Here is a 19048-nt window from a genome sequence, read left to right on the forward strand (position 1 = left end):
ATTACCATGCTTCATCTACATGTATAATAGTAATATGAATACAAATGCAACAGACAAATTACTGTAAATAGGAAATTTTCAAGTATCTTTTAATTAACAATACAAAGGCATGTTCTCTATCTTTCTTTCCTTTTCTCTTTTTAATTCTCAACAAGTTTTAAAACTTTGTAGCTATTTTGTTATAAGATAGGCTGTTCAATAAGGAAAGCAGTTAGAATCAAAATATATCTCTTTTTATCCAAATTTATAAGAATTTTTAAATTATGAATACAATGTTTTCTCTATCCATTCTTCCATCGTAAACGTAGCTGTGTTAGTTAAATCTGGATCTCGTTCTCTGAAAATATCTGCAAGAAAATAAATTGTCTTGTATCACTAGCAATATAGAAATTTGAAAAAAATAATATCATTTAAACACTTATGCAAAAGAGTATCTTCTTCTTTTGCATTCATCTTTATATGTTTGCTTACCTATCATCGTTTTAAGTCGAACCGCGCACATTATGTAGTCATCAAACGTAATCATACCATCCTTTGTTCCATAACGATGGACCAAAATATTAAGGATGTGATTATTTAATCGATAACCTGCACTGTTTAATGCTTGCCGCAATTCAAATGCGCTCAAGTATCCTGACTCATCTTTATCATATAGTTTAAATACAGCCTGAAAAATACCACAATTGTTGCATGAAAGAATAGCATGTCAGGGAGATCCTGACGCTTTTGTCATAATTTAAGAAATTGACAATGCATGTTATTTAAAGTAATTGTCATACCCTCCACTTTCTTATATCATTCCACAAAGTTCTGAACTCTTCGAATCCAAGTTTGCCAGAATGATCTACATCTAGCATCGCAACCATGCTACGACACACGTCCTTACTGAATCCTTTGTCATGTGTTTCTGAAATGAAGAAAAAACTTCCAGACATGTGTTATATGTAATCACATCAATACACCATTTCAAATGTGCTGTATATCTGATAGAAAGAAGGAAGTACTGAAATGTTATGAAGTTATCATGAGAAACTACAACCAGTGACAACAATACCACAAATATGAAGATAGTATGAATGAAGAACGATAGACTACAATTAATGAGATTATGATTAAGCTGCATAACAACCTTGTATATTGCATAACCTTTATATATTGCATTCGAAATCTAATGAATTCTCAAGCAAACTTGTTAATGATTTACTTTTTCTGATCTTAAGGACACATGCAAAAACTCTTCTGTTATTTCTTCTTTAAGCTTTTCACTTATTGCTGCGTTTCAAATATGTATTCCATTCATCTTGAGCAATTATGTTATGATCAAATTGATCTGTAATAATTGTATGTCTTGCTAACCTTCTTTCTTTTAAAATTAAAAATTCCAACATTTCAGAATTTTGCACTTTAGTTGTCTGAAATTCTATAGTTTTCATTTTATGATCACAGTTCTATAATTCTCTTCTATGACTGATCACAATTCTATAATTCTATATGGAGAGCGATAAGTATTTAAAAATTGACTACTTATTAATACAATTCTAATTCTAAAGCTTCATAGTTCTACAATTTTGTTATTTACCAGTACCAGTATACTCCAAATATAACTTAGACTTAGTAATGACCCATTTGCATGAAGTATATACTAGATGATGCCTTACCTACGGGCTTATTGTACTGTTCATTATTACAAACAATGCCGCACAGCAGTGAGATGAGAGTGTCGATAAAAGAACCATTTCCTTGTACAGTTTCTGGGGCATGAGCCTCACTACGACGCACCGACTGTGGTAGTTCTACCCGTAACATACAGCTACATGTTAACATTAATTTTTACATATGTACATTTGGGTCAATGGAGTAAATGTATTCTGTGAAATAATTTTTATGTACTTATAAATCACATTACGAACATGTTACTGCAAAAGCAACGGATCTAAAAATTCCATAGAATTATAATCCCCTTTAAATATTCCTTGAAGGTTTAATCGTGACCATTGTTAATTCAATAACAGCTGCTGTTCATTAGTCCTGGTAAATTGTAATTTCGAAGCATTTTGACCAAGTTTTCTAGTACAGGGATTCGCTGAAAATGTCTGCGACCCAAATGTATTTATGTACAATATGTATGAAGTAATTATACAGAAAGGACATGCACAATTACAGGAATGAAGATTGCGTTGTATTAGCATTCACACGATAATTGATTTACAATGAAAATTAAACGGTGCATTAAACGTTACAACAGCTAAAATTAAAAAATGCACAACGCTATTCGCGTGGCTTTCGTGAATGCATTTTACACGTATGATTAATGATAAGAAAGCATAATTAAACAACTGCAAACAATAATAAAATTGCAAACAAAGCATTATTAAAGCTTTTGAACGATAAGCAAACAGCAGATTAATCAGACAAGAAACAGAATTAAGATTATATTTGTGATAAGAACTTAATTCTAAAAGAAACTTCTTTTGCAAATATTTTTACGTGTAAAACTATTACGCGAATAGTATAACATATAATAAGAAAATAACTTAATAATAAAATTAAATTAATTTTACTTATATATCTACAGCGAAATAAAATTAAAGAAAACGTATTTATGCTTATTCTATACAAGCTATATTACTACTTACTTACTCACTAATACAGAATGGGTCAAATACGTACATCTGTTTCTGAATACTTTATTTGACTCATCCTGTATATCCAGATCGCAAGTATGTGAATAATAAGCAATTTAAATAGGAACATCATACCTTTCCGCATTGCGAAATCTAAGATTTCTTTGAGTTCCATCCAATCCACTTCCATATCCTCGCCAGCGAGTTTCTTGAAGAATTCACGAACTTTTTCTGCGTTTCGGTCTGGTTCTGGTTCGTCTCGAACCTAAAAACAAGAACAATATTAGAATCCAAGTGTATAGTGTCTATTTTTCACAGAATTTCATTAAGCAAGATAATTTGTACTGAATAAGTTTAGTTGTAACATGCACTACTTACTTTATCCCCATCTTCCCCATCACCTTTCGGGTTAATCACCTAACAGCCAAGCAACGTAAACATGCAAGTTACAAGTGATTAATCAGGCTCTTTGAGTGCCAGGTTCAAATGGGTTAGGACTTAACAGTAATATGTGCATTAGAGTGCAACTTAGGCTTGTTTTGATTAAACAGGAGGTGTGGATAAAGGTGTGTTACACTTTTGTCTATATTCTCTTTGTGCCAAGTCAAAAGATTCTCAGTTAGACTCCTTGTAAGGTTCATAAACTCTTCCTAGCTTCTCTAGATTGCTCTGACTTCTTTTTGAAATTTCCTGAGATTCTTGGGTTTTCTTTAGGAACACCCTGGATTCATCCTAACTTCTCTTCAGACTCTTAAGTTTTTCTTAGACTCTTCTTAGAAAAGAAGAAATGATAGATACTTTCACCAGTTGAATAAGAATAAATGTAGGAACGGGTCCTATTACTGAGAGAGAGCCTAGGAAAATCCCACCTTATCTTACACTTCCTCTTAACCATAAAAAGCTCATATCGCCCATACAGTGAACATTTTGCACAATAACGACACAATAAATTTACACAACAGATAATGGATACATTTTAAAAGCAAGTGCAGGATGTGCCCACCGAGGGTACAAATGTTACCACATTATGACACAGACATTGACAAGATTTTATTAATCTTTTCTCTATTTTTAATGTATGTAAATATAAATTTCTTACCCTATCATCAACTTCTCCAATACCAACTTCTTCGTCGTTTTCTCTGAAGAACATAAATATCATTATAAACTGAAATTTCATAATTGAAATAAATCGAATGAAATGGAAGAATTACTTACTCCATGTTGTTTTTATTTTCAGAGAATATTCGTAATAAAAATTCACCTTCCTCGTTAGGATCGAATGTACTTGGCACTATGCAATAGACGCCAGGTGGCAATTTAAAGCGACAAGTTACTTCTCTTAGATTTATAAATGCTGGAGATCTGGCGACCGATGCGTTGTACTTGAAGAAATTAATATCTAGTGGTTTTGGTAAACGTTCAGGATACTCCAACTGTTTCAATTGATCATATTTGATTCATTAATCCTTGCGTTTTGAATATGATACTTAAGGAACTGCATACATACATGGTATATCGCAAACCCAATAGTTAAACATTCTGCACCCATTCTTCTTTGTGCTCTTCTGTTCTTCTGCATCAATGCAACGATGACTGTACACTTATCGTCATCTTCATCAGGGTACTCCAGTGTGATACGATACTGTGGATTGTGCCAGAAAGTTTCTGTAGGAACATAAAGATGCTAGAATATTCTGTACATTCTAAACTTTACACCGATATATATTCAAAGCATGTTTATTTTGATTGAGAGTGAATTAAAAGGAAAACAGTACCTAAAAAGTTTCTGCAACCACCTGCCGTGACACCACGTACCCATTCTCCTTCGAACACGCTCATTTCCCACCTTTTCTTACCAGCATTTAAATCATCCTCGGTCAACGAGTCTGGGTTCAAGTTACAGATCTCTAATTGCGTAAAGTATCTTGTAAAATCCTGGAATGACATCCAAAATTCACCGTCCATGTCGAAGGTCAGACCCAGTTCTTCTTTCTCGTGATCAGGAATGAATCTCCATTCTGGTGACCTATTAAGTGATCACATTTTCTTCAACCGATTACAACGGATTAATGTTACAACTACTCTCAGCTTTCCTTATGTAACAGTGGCATAAAGCTGTTATTACACAATTAGTGGACTCTGTTATTAACTCTTTAACCGTAGAATTGAGTCTTTAACATAAAATTGTTCATACTGCTGGAAATTTGAAATAACTTACTGATCACTCCATGGACCATTCCACTCTGCCTCATTACCCCAAGGGTTTCTAAGCCTAAGCAAGGGTATCCTTCCATACTGATTTGGTGTCTGAATCTCTACATATTTGACACGCGTAATACTGTAGGCATGACCTCTAATCAATCCCTGAGGTGTCTCGGCTTCCAACACGTTTGGGTCAGGCTAAAATATAATTAGCTTAATTTCTTCCTTTTTTTTAAATAATAATGCAAGTCAAAGCATACCTCAATGGAACAACCCATTAGCGAATTTCTTTCAAAAGCTTTCAACAAAATACTGAACAGATTAGGAGGTGTCTCATCCATTTGGTACATTTCAGTTACACCACCAGTGAAATCTTCCATAGCTTCACAGGTACTTCCTCCTTTCAATGCTTCATATGAACCATGAAGTTTGGCATAGGCTTTTTCCAACAATGCGCTCCAAAATTCGTTGCTCTCCGACGAATGCAGATACAGTAATTCACCATGATACGTTGGCAATCTGTCGTCGATCACGACGTCCACCCATCTACCGTATTGCCAAAATCTGTTTCATAGAAACATAAAATTATTCATCTCTGAAATAGGGGATTTCCTCTGTTTCATTCAGTTGTCGGAATACCTGAAGTGAAAGATACCGGCGTAGTTTTCCTCGAAGCTCTGGTCCTCTGGCACCACTTGGAAGAATAAATTGGCATCCATCGTGAGATTCGCGACTGCTGCCAGCAGCCAGCAATCCCCTAGCTCTCCCTGTTGCACATCGAACCTGGAGAACCCCTCCACGAACAGCTGAGGGTTGTCTGCAATTTCCTGTCGAAAACTCAAAACTAAATACCTAACTGCGAAAATTATACCGAAATTGCGTACCATTGGCCGTTTCCATTCTATGTATCTGTCCGGTCTTTTCGAGAAGAACAACGACGAATCATCCGGTGGAAATTCGGGGTCCTCGAAAAGAGTTCCCGTTGACAAACATTCTCGTCTCAGTGTGTTGAAGTCTTGAACAGCTCCTCGAGGTCTGAAGCCAGATCCCTTTTCTCCCAACTGTAAAGGAAACAGTTTTTAATCCACATTTCTTGATCAACAATCTGAACAGCCTACGTTGTAATAAGGTTTCCCAATGTAATTTTTCGTGGTCGTTATTGGCTTATCGAGAAACTTCTTTATTTCTTTCTTCGACTTGTTAAAATCTGAATTTGTTTTTGTATTGGAATAAGGGATGCTGTGAATCGTGTTCCGTTTTCCCACATTTTCCACAGTCGGCGTTATTTTTAACACGGCCACACCTTCTTGCATGAAATTCGAAAATCGGTAATTCGTGTATCTACGTTCACGTTCCATTTTATCGAAATTATGTTAAATTGTACCATTTGCCACGAGATTTTTATTTAGGTAACTACTTTGTTGAACTGTTCGAACAGTTCTGGTAAAGGGAAACAAATTACCCTGTATTCTAATAAACCTTTGATTAAACTTATCTTTTGCGGCAACACATTATTATGACCGGAAAAGAATCTGACCACATTATGCTCTGATTACGAGGTATGGTTACACGTAATAAGATACATAACAGATATTCCTGTGGTAGATAATAAATATATACTGATAACGACATTACTGGTAATGTACTGCATTTCCTCTGAAACCTTGAACAGTTTCGCACAGTGGTAGCTTGGGAAGGTCAGTTGTGTGCCGTGGGGCTCGAGTGCTGGGGACAGATCACGCGTTAGTGCGTGATCGGATTTCTGACGGTGGCTATTAGCACGGGTGCTATTGGATTCTTTGCATTATTCATCGATGATATACCAGGTATATATGTAGTGCACAAACAAGTGTACTCGTGGATAATGATAAGTGCTTCTTAATCTCATAATTTGAAAATTTAATTTTGTAAATTATCAAATTTTTTTATTTCTTAATTATCAAATCTAAATTTGAAATGATCAAGCCTTTTATTTCTAAATTTTTAGTGATAATATATTTTTATTTTTTAACTTATAAATGGTCAAATTTTTTTATTTTAAATTTTGAGTGATAACATCTTTTTATTTTTTAATTTATAAGTAGTCAAACGTTTTTGTTTTTTAATTTTGAGTGATAACAGTTTTTTATTTTTTAACTTATAAATGGTCAAGCTGTTTTATTTCTAAATTTTAAGCGATAACATTTTTTTATTTTTTAATTTATAAACAGTCAAACTGTTTTATTTCTAAATTTTGAGTGATAACATTTTTTATTTTTTAATTCATAAATGGTCAAGCTGCTTTATTTCTAAATTTTAAGTGATAACATTTTTTTATTTTTTTATTTATAAATTGTCAAACTTTTTAATTTATGAATTTTGAGTGATAAAATTTTTGTATTTAATTTATAAATAGTCAAACTTTTATATCTAAATTTTTAGTAATAACATTTTTTTTTAATTTATAAATGGTCAAACTTTTTTTTCATTTCTAAATTTCTAAGCCACCAAATTTTTTATTTATAAATTGATAAACTATCAAACTTCAATTTTTGAATTTTTAAATTCAACAATTTTCCCAGATTGTTATATATTTCAATTTTTAAATCTTGATTTCATGACTCATGCCAAACAGTGTCTGAGCTATTTGATAAGTACTGATATGTTCATCAATGACAGAGGGTGTATTCTGCACGATAAAATTACATACTATCAGATAAGCTTTAAAGGACGATTATCAATGAATTCTCAAAATACTATTTCAAATGATAATATCTCAAATACGCTGTATCAACAAAGCATTTGTGTTATCGTACAATTTCGGTACACGTAACACGTGCGATGAATGAGTAGTGCGCACATGACGCACGACTAGAGTATTTTGTTTGATCATAATTCCTACAGTCACTCGATTCACGACAGAGAATGCGTACGCATTGATTAAAATGTCGCAATCGACATCGTCACCCTTGAAATTAATTATTTCTGTCTATTACCACATATCTGAATCTTCAAATGCAAAATATGTTGTATAACATTTATAGAAAATAATGTTTGTTCTATGACGACTTCTGGTTCTAAATTACGTCTTAATTAGTCATTTTGATGCAAATGGTAGCTCAGCTATTTCCTCTTACATGTTGCAAATGAAGGTTATATTCATTATATTCATCATGTACTTGTTTTATTAGTAATAAATTTTTAAACTTATATATAATAATAATAGTTTAAAAATTTTATAATAATTGTTATATAAAAAAATTGTTAATAAAGATGTGTGGGAGCAGATTGAGATTGAACAAAATGGGCGCTAAAAGTTAACCTTTGAGGAATGGTAGTTTAAGTTAGTATTGTAGATACTACAGGTCAATGATAGACAAACTTCTAAATTTTCAAATTCAAAAATTAAGAAATATAGTAATTTAAAAATTTGGAAAGAAAAATGTCCATATCTTAAAACTTTTAAATTTTTACATTCAAAAATTTTTACAAGTTTCTATTGTACTTCATAATTTGGAAGTTTTAGAAGGTTAGAAATTTAGATTGTATAAAGTATAGAAGTTTTTATTGAACTTCTTTATACTTCATACTTTATACTGTGATTGTTCATCGATGCTCGCGAGTGTACACTCTAAACGTCACAGTTGCCCATTACTGGTACAGGTCATGGATATTAAGGCATCTGATCAAGACCTCCAAACAATTGGTAAATTAACGTCACAAAATACGTAGCATTGCGTGTGTCATCAAGTTAAAGTTTCCAATTATAAATTAGTACAGTTGCGTAGAAGGAAACATAACTCTAACATTGGAAAATCCAATTTAATTTCAACGAAAGGAAAATTAATTATTCAGTGTTACTCATACAATTAACCTAATTGCCATCAGAACATCATAACATTAGTTGGAAAATTTCATGAATAGTTATTAAGAAACGTGATAAACAATTTATTACTTCTACAAGTTATATTAATAGCCCCATGTTCCAAAACCAAGATACAAAACCGGTCGGAATGGCAGGATATTTCGAAACGCAGAACTATCAGAGTTTATTAAATTAGAATTGAATTGGACGCAGTTGTTTGATAGACACGTACCACTTTGATGTTGAAGAGCGACGGAAGGAATCGTTTGACTTCGACCGCCGCTTTAACAAACACATCATCGAGAGGAGCTCCACCGCCGTAATAACTCATCCTCTTCTTTGACTACGCCCTGACAATACAATATACTGATCACTATATCCAGAGCAGCTGTCGAATATCGACAGCGTTTACGTTCTGCAATTACTATCCCGTGTCACCGCAAAACTTCGGATGACAAAATTTCGTGACCGACTCTGCACGTGCGATTCCACTGTGCGAACGTAGAACCGTTACATTGACAAGTCTGTAGTCACGAACTGAGCTCATTCTCCGGTTATATACCTTCACCGATGTTTCGTCACAAGGCACGGCTAAATACGCCATGATGTATGACTTTTCCCATCGAAATTGAGAGGGAAATCGTTTAATAATAAAACAGTACGATAGGTTCGATTCGGTGTTTTTTTCACCGGCGACTTGTGATATTACTAGAGATAACCTTCGGGTGCAACGATGATAAAGACCTCACTGTTTATGTGTTTTGTATTTTGGGATGGCTAGGAGTTTATGAACCTAACTTCGAATCTCTGGCACGAGAACTTTGGTAAATTGATACAAATTTACACTACTCGCTAGTGTTGACATCCTTACTTTAATATGTTCGAATTTTAAATATTACGAAAATTTAAAATACGAGATCAGAATTCACTACACAACAATAACACGGAAGATGTTCGTTCAGTATGCAGGTTATGTCTGATAGTTGACAGATAACAGCATACTAATTATTGCGTGATCCTATTGTTCACCTATTGTCATCTTTTTCTTTGTGTAACAAAAAGAATCTTATGCCGAAATGCAGAATGAATCAGTATTCAAGTTTACGTTGGCAATTAAAAATGTTATGTTGGTAACAGAGGTTATAAGCACGCGTGTAAAAGTAGCATGTTTTATTACTTATAACATTGTAATTAGTAAAAATGCGTTCATTAAAAATCGACGGTTTTTGCAAATTATAAAATAATACAGTACCAAACCGAATAAATAATCAAAAGATATACATCTGATACATAAACTATGTCCTCAGAAATCAACGCATGCGCCATCTTAGAAAAACCGCGCGCACCACTGCAGAGGCGCGAATATTTAAATTTCAAAAACGTCCTTGTATTCCTGATCTTCGATCAACGTTATTGTGTAACGTTTATCAATTAAGCGATCACAAAATCGTAAAATGATACTCACTTCCACCTTCTTTGTTTCCTGCCGTACAAATTCCGGCTCGACCACTTCCGGCTTCCATCCGTATGACAGGTTGTTCATTTTGCTCTAGTTATTTCGGTTCCGACAGGTATGTAACCAGGATATGTCCCGTTATTGTTGCACGAGGAAAAGCAGCACCGAAATCGTAGTCACGTGGTCGTTGGTGTCTTTTTCTATCGAAAACAGTTCATTGTCCAACGGAAACGATAACAATTTGCCAGGTTAACCGGCACCACTTTTAATCTCGCTGACACTTGATCGACTGAAGGAATTTTTTAAATGCATTTGTTTCTTATTGTGACTCAATGGCTACAACTGGAAATTCTTACAGATCAACCTCGACAACATAGTACACTCTGAACTTGTAACGTTGAACTGGGGTCTCAGTTAACCGTTGATTGTTCATCACGCGACTTTGACGTGGACGAAAAATGACTAACGCGATTCGACGACGCACTACCTGGTTATCCCCTCGATTATCTCTTATATAGCTCACCTATGTACTCTGTACACAGCGCAGGCTTCCTTAAACGACAAAAATGGGGCGGAGAGAGGAGCCCCCCACTATTTGGCTACAGTTTCGTTAACCGAATTTGTAAACCTGGGTCGAAGTCCCCATATTCCCAAATTTTTGACTCACTAAAGTCCCAACTTTCACATTTCCAGATTCCCCGGTTTCCAAATTTTCTAATGTTTAGATTTCAGAAATTTCAACTGCAAGTTCCCAGATTTCCAAATTTCTAAATTTTCATATTTTCAAAAATTGGAATTTTAGAATCCCCAAATATCCAAAAGTCGAAAGTTATAAATCCCTTAATTTCCAAAAGTCAAAATTTCCAAATCCTAAATTTGTAAATTTTTTAATTTCCAAAAGTCCATTCTTCTAATTCTCAAATTCCTAAATTTTCAAATCTAGGAATCTCTACATTTCCAAATTTCTTAATTGAAAAATCTCGAAATTTCCAAATGTCTGAATATCCAAATTTCTAAATATCTAAGTTTCAACCAAACCGCAACGAGTTATGTGATTTCGTCCCCCCTACATCGCTATTGATTAGACGGAAGTCGACCATGCTCCTATCTGTACATTATTTTTCATTGCAGTTTCGTAACACTTTAGTCAGCTCATGGATTCAGTTTTTGTTCCAGTATCAAGTTGTGTACGCAGTTGTACGTTTGAAATCTGAGCTCAGTCCTCAAGGACGATAGTAGGGATGCCCAATTTCGGAACTGAACCAAAAAGGAAAATTCCTTCTAGGGAATCAGAAATTATTAATTATATGTTCGAAACGTAAAATTACCAGTAAAATTACTGTTTACTTCGTTTTTACGTAACTTTCTCATTATATAGAGCATGTAATGATTAGCTCATAATTCCTTGAACAATTTTGAAGAAGAATTTTACTACCTGATTGCATAAATCTTGCAAATTAATATTTTGATTGTATTCTAATATTTTTGCAAGGTTTTTGTAACAATTTTTCTAATTTTCGAGCTGGTATTGTTAAATGAAAATACTGTCTGAGATTTCTTTTGTGCTGTTCAAATTTAAGCGGGAAAATAAGTGAGAATACGAGAAGGTATGTAAATTTCATAACTTGTTGGTTTTGTTAGAGATTATTACACATTTTGCATCTCATTGAAATGTGTCATGCGATTAAATTATAAAATTAAGACGCATAGCTGATAAGAGATAAATTATGTATTAAAGATTGTAATTCTATACTGTGTTACTTGATGGCGCTAGTGTTATTTTCTGTAGCGGGATGTGTAAGCTTTTTAAAATAGAGTTTCCACTGTTTTCCATAATTATGATTATCGTTAATTTTTATGGTGTATATTGTCAGTATTTCTATCAAGGAAAGAAAACGAATTAATGTGTAGCTTTCATGCAGAAATAAATATTAATTCATATTAATGTAGAATAAAATTCAGGTAGTTTTTATTATAATTTTTGATCTAATAGAAAACACTATAGCATTTCTATTAAAACATAACAATTATTTCTAAGGGAGGTATAATAATTGTGATATATCGTATAGGTTAATATAAAAACAGATTTCTGTATATGTTTGAATTAAAAAATAATTTAAGTACAACAATTAAGGTAAAAATCAATGAATATGTAAAACTACAATAATTAAACAAAATTTCATAATAAAAATAATAGTGAAAAGATTTATAATTTACAAGTGTTGTTTGATGTAATGTGTAATAATAATGTGCAACTTATTTCCACCAAAAGGTCAATAAAAGTGATAGATATGAATAATTATAATATCATGTGTATATTAATATGTTAATTAGCAAAATTAACTAATTATGTTAATATGTTAATTAATATTTATAATTATCTAGTAATTATGTGGTTCAACCTACTTTTACTAATGTTTGTCGTTTTATAGGTTAATGTTCCAAAAATCCCACTTGTCAATTCAAAAAATATTAAATTCGAATTAGACGTTCTTTCAAAGTAGTCGTAATGCTCAGTTCAATAACCTTGCACAGGAAACTGCGCATATCGATAAAAGTCAATATTAGTTCTATTTTAACGAGCGGATAACCAAGGCAGTTTTCTTTGTACATTTTTTGTAGTATGTCTAGAATTTGGTTTTTATAATTCCAGGGAACAGATATCGAGCCATTAAAGGTGTTCAACGAAAGAAAGCCTCGATTATGTGTCATACTGTTTTCGAGCGTCGACCCTCAAAACATGTACATGTGTAATTACATACACACGCGGAAACTTGGCCCGCCATATCACCTTGACGTTGACCTACATGTGTACCAATTACAGACTCAGATACGAGAAATTTTGACAGATTTATAGGCACTCGAGTGGCTTTAATGGAATCGTTGGAAGAAATTAAAAAATTGATTACATTATTTGCTAACAATGTTTCGTTACTAAAATTTCAATCATCCGTGTAAATTACTCATTGAAACGAGGTTTAATCTTGAGCAATTAAGTGGATTCTAAGAACTAGTCTATTGTTTCTGCGGCTATAAAGTAATTATCGTTCTTAGCTTAATCGTCTTCAAGTAATTTAAAAATGTTTGAAAAAATTTTATATTCTTTTAATAGCGTTTCAGAGAGACGGTGAGACATAAGGATGTGAAAAATTCTGTCTGCAGTTATTTTTGCTACATTTTTTTGAGGTTATTGCACAACAAATTTTCCATTTAAAAATGGTGACATAAAAGTTTGTTAAAGACTAATAGATTCAAGTTACTACCCCGTAAAATTTTCTTTTGTATTTTTCACTATGTAATTTTACACAGAAAAACACTTGATTAATGGACCATGTCCACAAAATTTTGTAATTAAGAAAACAGATAATATAATACAATTTTGATGAACTACAATTCTTTTAAAACCATATGGCAATGAAAGAATCACCACAGACCAGATTGTCCAATTCGGTTAAAGACTTCATTGAATATTTTGTAACAAGTTAACATTATCTTTGATCTGCAATAACCTACAAATGAAGCATAGCGTATCGATTAAAAGTCACACCCCTTCAGGGTGCGCCAAGGTCACTATGACACGAAGATCTCACCCTCAGTCCTCTTCCACTTCAGTAACAAAAGGAATCCACATGAGAATATATGTTTTGTATGAACTAGTTGGCACACACCTCACAGCATGTTTGAAGGATAATTTGTATCACGAGATCAATGCAATAGGTTTGATTTGTTAAATTGATGTTGATTGCACGCGAGAGATAGAAACGTGTTGAAAGTTGTGGTGCTCGCAATGCACTGGCGGATATTTTCTGAGATGGATGCCTGGAACGAAAGCATCCTCCTCCGCCCGATGGACGTCGGCGTCGGCGTCTCGACGCTAATGTTATACACATGTGGAGTTCACATTGTAGAGAGCTCTACAGTGTGCTTACGAAAAATCGTTACATATGACTGCAACTGTAACTGCATATTAGTTACAATTACATTGAAACTTGAACCATCTTTTCAATGTAAAATGATATAATTTAAATGATGATTACTTGAAACAGTTATAGCATGTAGCATGAGATAGACTTTTTTAGGGAAAATGGCGACGTAGAGGAAAAGATCTCTAATTATGTTTTGGGCTGACCAAAAAGTTTTGTCGATTTTTAAAATTTTGAAATATTTTATTTGGGTTGGAGTTTGCAAGAGTTAGTAAAATCTTGTTATATGACGTATTTGTTTGATTGTGCAAATACTGTTTATCATTAGATAAACTATTATTCAAAGAATATTTATCATTACTATACTTCTGGAAACTGAATCATCATTCACGTGAATATTTTCAACGGGAAATTTCCCAAACTTGCAATCATTTAGTGGAACCTCACTGGATAGTATGTCTTCCTCAAGTTTAAACAGTGTTCTTACTATTATGGAAATGGTTATTAATATTACTAAAATTAGTCTTTGTACTTTCCATTTGTGATAATTTATAACAGACATTTTAGTGTAATCTCCTTGTATAGTATACGTATTTTCTTCAAGTTTAAACAAGGTTTTTACTTTTGTTAAAATGATATCAGCATGAAAACCGTTTGACGTTTTTTTGAAACACCACGTACATGCTTTCTTTTTTTTTCGTACAAGGATTTTGAAATTCGAAGGTGGGTTTATGTTCTGAATTCAGAGAGCGATGAAGGTAGAGCTATTTTTAAGTTTTTAAGGAGAATCTGGCTTATGGTGTAACTTCGTCTGATCTTATTTGAATACATCGAATTTTATATCCTATAAATATTAATCGTTTGATCTTCGTTGAAGAGTTTGAAGATCAAATCAAATCTTGTTAGACAGAAATGAAACTTAAAATTTTGTATATGTTGTTATATATAATTGTTATACATACAATTTTTGTACTTCATTGTTGTTTATGAATTTATTACTGTTATCAAGTGCATTTATTATTTGTCATATTAACTCGTTTAATTAAATTGTGTCAAATTTAATTTGCATCAAATTAATTCAAGAACAGTATTTGTTATAAAAACAATGATAGTCAAAATTGCGAAATTTTTCCTTCTACTATCTTTCTTCTTTCACCAAGGAAATAATACAAGGAAAAAATACTGTTGGCAACGAAAAACTAACTAAAAATACAGTGGACTTAAAATTTTTTCCAGCGGTGCACACATGTTAGATATCGTTTCGAAAGTAGTCTATGCCGTAGGTAATTTACAGTCGAAGTCGTTCTGGGAACACATGTTTGCCAGAGGTGAATAATAGATTGTTTCGTAACTATCTCTGACTTGCATTTTCAAAATTCAAGTTAAAAAGCTTTTTAGGGCGATATTTCCACTGACACGATATTTCACTTACCGAGAAATCACAGTAACGCTTGTTCAAGCGGAGTTATTACACATCACGTGGTGCTTTTCAAAATACAGAAAATCAGACGTAGTTTCATGGCATTAAATATTACAAAATGATGTTTACGCTATAATTCAAAGCTTGAAATTCAATTGAAATCCTCTTTCAAATTTTGAACTACTATTCCATATGTGAAATGAAAGATTAGTTATTAAGTAATGCATGCCATTTAATTAATTTTGAAACGTGAAAACTTGACACAGCATCGTAACACAAAATATTACAACATGGTGTTTGTGCTATAATTAAAAGCTTGAAGTTCAATTGAAATCCTCTTTCAAATTTTGAATTACTATTCCATATGTGAAATGAAAGATTAGTTATTAAGTAATGCATGCCATTTAATTAATTTTGAAACGTGAAAACTTGACACAGCATCGTAATACAAAATATTACAACATGGTGTTTGTGCTATAATTAAAAGCTTGAATTCAATTGAAATCCTCTTTCAAATTTTGAACTACTATTCCATATGTGAAATGAAAGATTAGTTATTAAGTAATGCATGTCATTTAATTAATTTTGAAATGTAAAAACCTGACACAGCATCGTTACATAAAATATTACAAAATGGTGTTCAATTAAAGTGTTTTTTAAACTTTCACTATTCCATATATAAAATAAAAGATTAATTATTAGTAATACATGTTAATAGTCAATTTCAATGATGTTTCTGCTATATCAACATAAAGCTAGAAGTTCGACAAAAATGTCTAAATAGACATTTTATTTATACAAAATAGTATTTCCTATTTTCCATATAAATTAGAAGATTAGAGCAGACAATGCATATCAACTAGGCAATTCCAAAACGTAAAAATCTAGATCGATTTCGTAACAAAACTATTTCCATATGACACTTATATCACATTAATGAAAGTTCAGAGTTCGAGAAAAATATCTCATTGACTCGTCACAAAATGGCGGATAATGAGTACATTTGATGCAATTACATCAAAGATTCAAATCGTATAACTCATTTTCAACTTAATAATTTTCTACCAGACTAACAGCAATAATATACCCCTCGAGTCCTTTGAAGTTAATTCGAAATATCGAAACCTGTCGCTAAAATTTACGACAAATAGCACTGCCAGCAAAATAACAACAGTCTAACCCGCACTAAAAATTGTTTAACAAACAAAAGGTAACTGAACACAAAAATAAACAACGTTTCGACCGGAGCAGAGATAGGAAAACTGGGTAACAACCTTGGCAGTAGAGCGACTAAAAATATGAATTCGTTTAGCGTACCAGGGGGTTCATTTCGCGTTAAAGGCCGCATTTGGCTGTGTTCCAAACGATGCTCGCAAAAAAAACGAACAAAATAAAAAATATCTTTCCCCCTACCGGTGGCTTCGTTTCATTCTGCTTCTGCTGAGTTCATTTCGATCCGCAGCGTATTCGCGGAATGTGTTCGAGTAAATGATTCGCGAACGATTAAGCAAACGCAAGGGATGGAAAATCCGTTGGTGTTCGGCCAGACTGTTTCATTTCACGATAATTATCAATTCTTACGAAACGTTTCTTAAAACTCTTGTTCTTTGGCAAATGGTGGGTGAAAACGGGACTGCCAAGTGTTTAAGTGCTCCCTTTCGATGAAAATGATAAACTGGGTGATTTTAATCTCTAACATTTTCTGGACCAACTGTGCAATATCACAGTTGGTGGATCAAGGTTTCGTGTGTGCGGTATTGATAAGTTTATCGGGGAAAAGTGGAGACTAGGAAGAAACGGACCTTGAACACAGAGTTGGCTGGATGATGGATGTCACCTGAACCAGATAGTCCTCCGCGGAGCAGCCTTGAGAGAAGATTGTAGCGACCATAAGTGGACCATGTGTCTTCTGGTGCGTTCGACAGCGTTGGATTTCTACGAACAAATCCATCTTTAAAATATTGCCTCTGTACTTTGCAAGATATGAAATTTTAACCCTTGAACAACTCTGAGGCAGTCGGAATTAAAATTTGACTTGTGAGACACAAATTGAATTCTGAGAGTAGCAATTTAACTTCTGAGATAGTAACGATTACAGTTTAACTGTGTCAGTAATTAGAATTTAATTTTGTACTCTATATTATTCTCAGATGTTGTCATGTTCTTAAAAAGGTCAAATACTTGTCTCGTTGAAAATAAAATAACGTAGTAAATAAAATTGTAAGGTGACCAAATTCTGACATGGATGACTGCACCGTCCGAGGATTAATATTTGATATTTTTTCTTACCCTTTGAGGAATTTGTAGATCCTCGAATTGTCGTCGGAGTCGAGTATGGCTTTCACGTAGTAGTAGGAATAATTCGACATGTTCTTGATAAAGATGCTGAGGTAAATATAGCCAACAACCGCACGGAATTACACCGTAAGGCGCGAGATTCTCGAAAGGGCGGCAAGAAACGAACTGTTGGTCGAAAACTACACACGAATTGTCGTCTGGTACCCCTTCTTCTGCTACTTCTTCTTCTTCTTCAACGTTTCATCGGTGCTTGCTTGTCTGCCTGTCGGTAGGTTTACTTCGTTTATGCTTACCTATATTTTCAGATGCCCACACGTGTGTTGAACTGGCCTGGGTTACCGAGGAAAATTCGTATCACCAAGATGACAATGTTATTTCTGTTCTTTGGTTAAGAATGCTTCTAATGCTCCAATTGTGTCGGATTTTGATCTACTACCATTGAAATCACTGGACTGTTAAGATCTTGACTTGTTAAACTTGACTTGAGTTCTTGAGTTATTGTTGTTCTCTTTATTTGAGTCGTTAAATATGAGGGTTATCAAGATTTCGTGTGGTTAGAATTTAGGTATTGAGTTAATTAGTTGATGAGTACTTAAATTGGATACTTAGGCTTTTACTGATTTAATAATTTACTAATTAATATTGTATAATATACTAATATTGTACTAATTAGTAATAGTTTAATGATTTAATACATTAAGTACTTGATAGCTTAATAATTTGATAATTTAAATACTTTAGTAAGTGAGCATTTAAAAATTTAATAATTTACTGATATGAGTTTTCAAGTACTTAGGAACTCAATAATTAATTAATTTTTAATAATTTATCTGTTTGAGTATTTGTTAACTTCATAACTTAATGATTTAGTTTGAGTACTCAAGTACTTAGGAACTTAATAATTGTATAATTTAAATATTTATAGTATCTGGCAACTTGGTTATTTATTAAGTTTAGTGTTCTGGCACTTAGAAATTCAATAACTGAGCAGTTACTCAACAATTTTAGTACTTTGTAATTGAATAAACTAAATAGGTTGCTAACTTATGTAAATAAGTACTTATTCATTAAATTAATAATTTGATTGTTGAGTAACTTACCAACTGAGAGACTTGATAATTTAACAAACTTAATAACTGCTGATTTCTACACTTAACTACTTGGTAACTCAATAACTTAGTAACTCAATTATTGAATAATTTAACAACGTGAGTATCTAAAAGTTTGATGATTCATTAGTTTCAATACGACTTAATAATTCATTAGTTTTCATGTTAC

At 32.9% G+C, this 19048-nt stretch overlaps 2 protein-coding genes and 1 long non-coding RNA gene across 19 annotated transcripts in view; 1 reads left to right on the forward strand and 2 right to left on the reverse strand.

The window, feature by feature from the left end:
- The window catches only part of LOC105663110 (uncharacterized), a 29821-nt gene that overhangs the window by 883 nt on the left and 9890 nt on the right, over positions 1-19048 (forward strand). For 2 of the 8 annotated variants that reach the window (XM_076530723.1, XM_076530719.1), the window contains exons 3-5: positions 12783-13166; positions 13242-17384; positions 17855-18038. In XM_076530723.1, the coding sequence (XP_076386838.1) occupies positions 12783-12986 (204 nt within the window). In that variant the 3' untranslated portion in view covers positions 12987-13166; positions 13242-17384; positions 17855-18038. Of the gene's footprint in view, positions 1-6493; positions 6656-12782; positions 13167-13241; positions 18039-19048 lie in introns of those variants that run through there. The other 6 variants (XM_076530721.1, XM_076530722.1, XM_076530720.1 and 3 more) reach the window with 6 other exon arrangements.
- On the reverse strand, positions 212-10646 carry CalpA (calpain A). 10 transcript variants are annotated; one of them, XM_012290295.2, is made up of 15 exons: positions 10139-10646; positions 5714-5890; positions 5469-5656; positions 5090-5393; positions 4846-5027; positions 4403-4653; positions 4135-4292; positions 3843-4060; positions 3724-3766; positions 3003-3041; positions 2760-2889; positions 1659-1793; positions 780-907; positions 472-667; positions 212-347 (listed from the first exon to the last, which is right to left on the reverse strand). In XM_012290295.2, the coding sequence occupies exons 1-15, from the start codon at positions 10214-10216 to the stop codon at positions 262-264; spliced, it is 2313 nt and encodes a 770-aa protein (XP_012145685.1). In that variant the 5' UTR covers positions 10217-10646; the 3' UTR covers positions 212-261. The 10 variants fall into 10 exon arrangements, 9 of the variants coding, with proteins under 9 accessions (XP_012145685.1, XP_012145684.1, XP_012145681.2 ...); XM_012290294.2 differs by lacking the exon at positions 10139-10646 and adding an exon at positions 8906-9666; XM_012290291.2 differs by lacking the exon at positions 10139-10646 and adding an exon at positions 5948-6254.
- LOC143264280 (uncharacterized) lies at positions 10134-17901 on the reverse strand. The gene is made up of 3 exons (XR_013037888.1): positions 17762-17901; positions 17275-17407; positions 10134-10329 (listed from the first exon to the last, which is right to left on the reverse strand). It is a non-coding gene; the product is annotated as an uncharacterized LOC143264280 (long non-coding RNA).

The sequence above is a fragment of the Megachile rotundata genome, chromosome 4, assembly GCF_050947335.1.
Source record: "Megachile rotundata isolate GNS110a chromosome 4, iyMegRotu1, whole genome shotgun sequence".
In the NCBI taxonomy this organism is placed as follows: domain Eukaryota; kingdom Metazoa; phylum Arthropoda; class Insecta; order Hymenoptera; family Megachilidae; genus Megachile; species Megachile rotundata.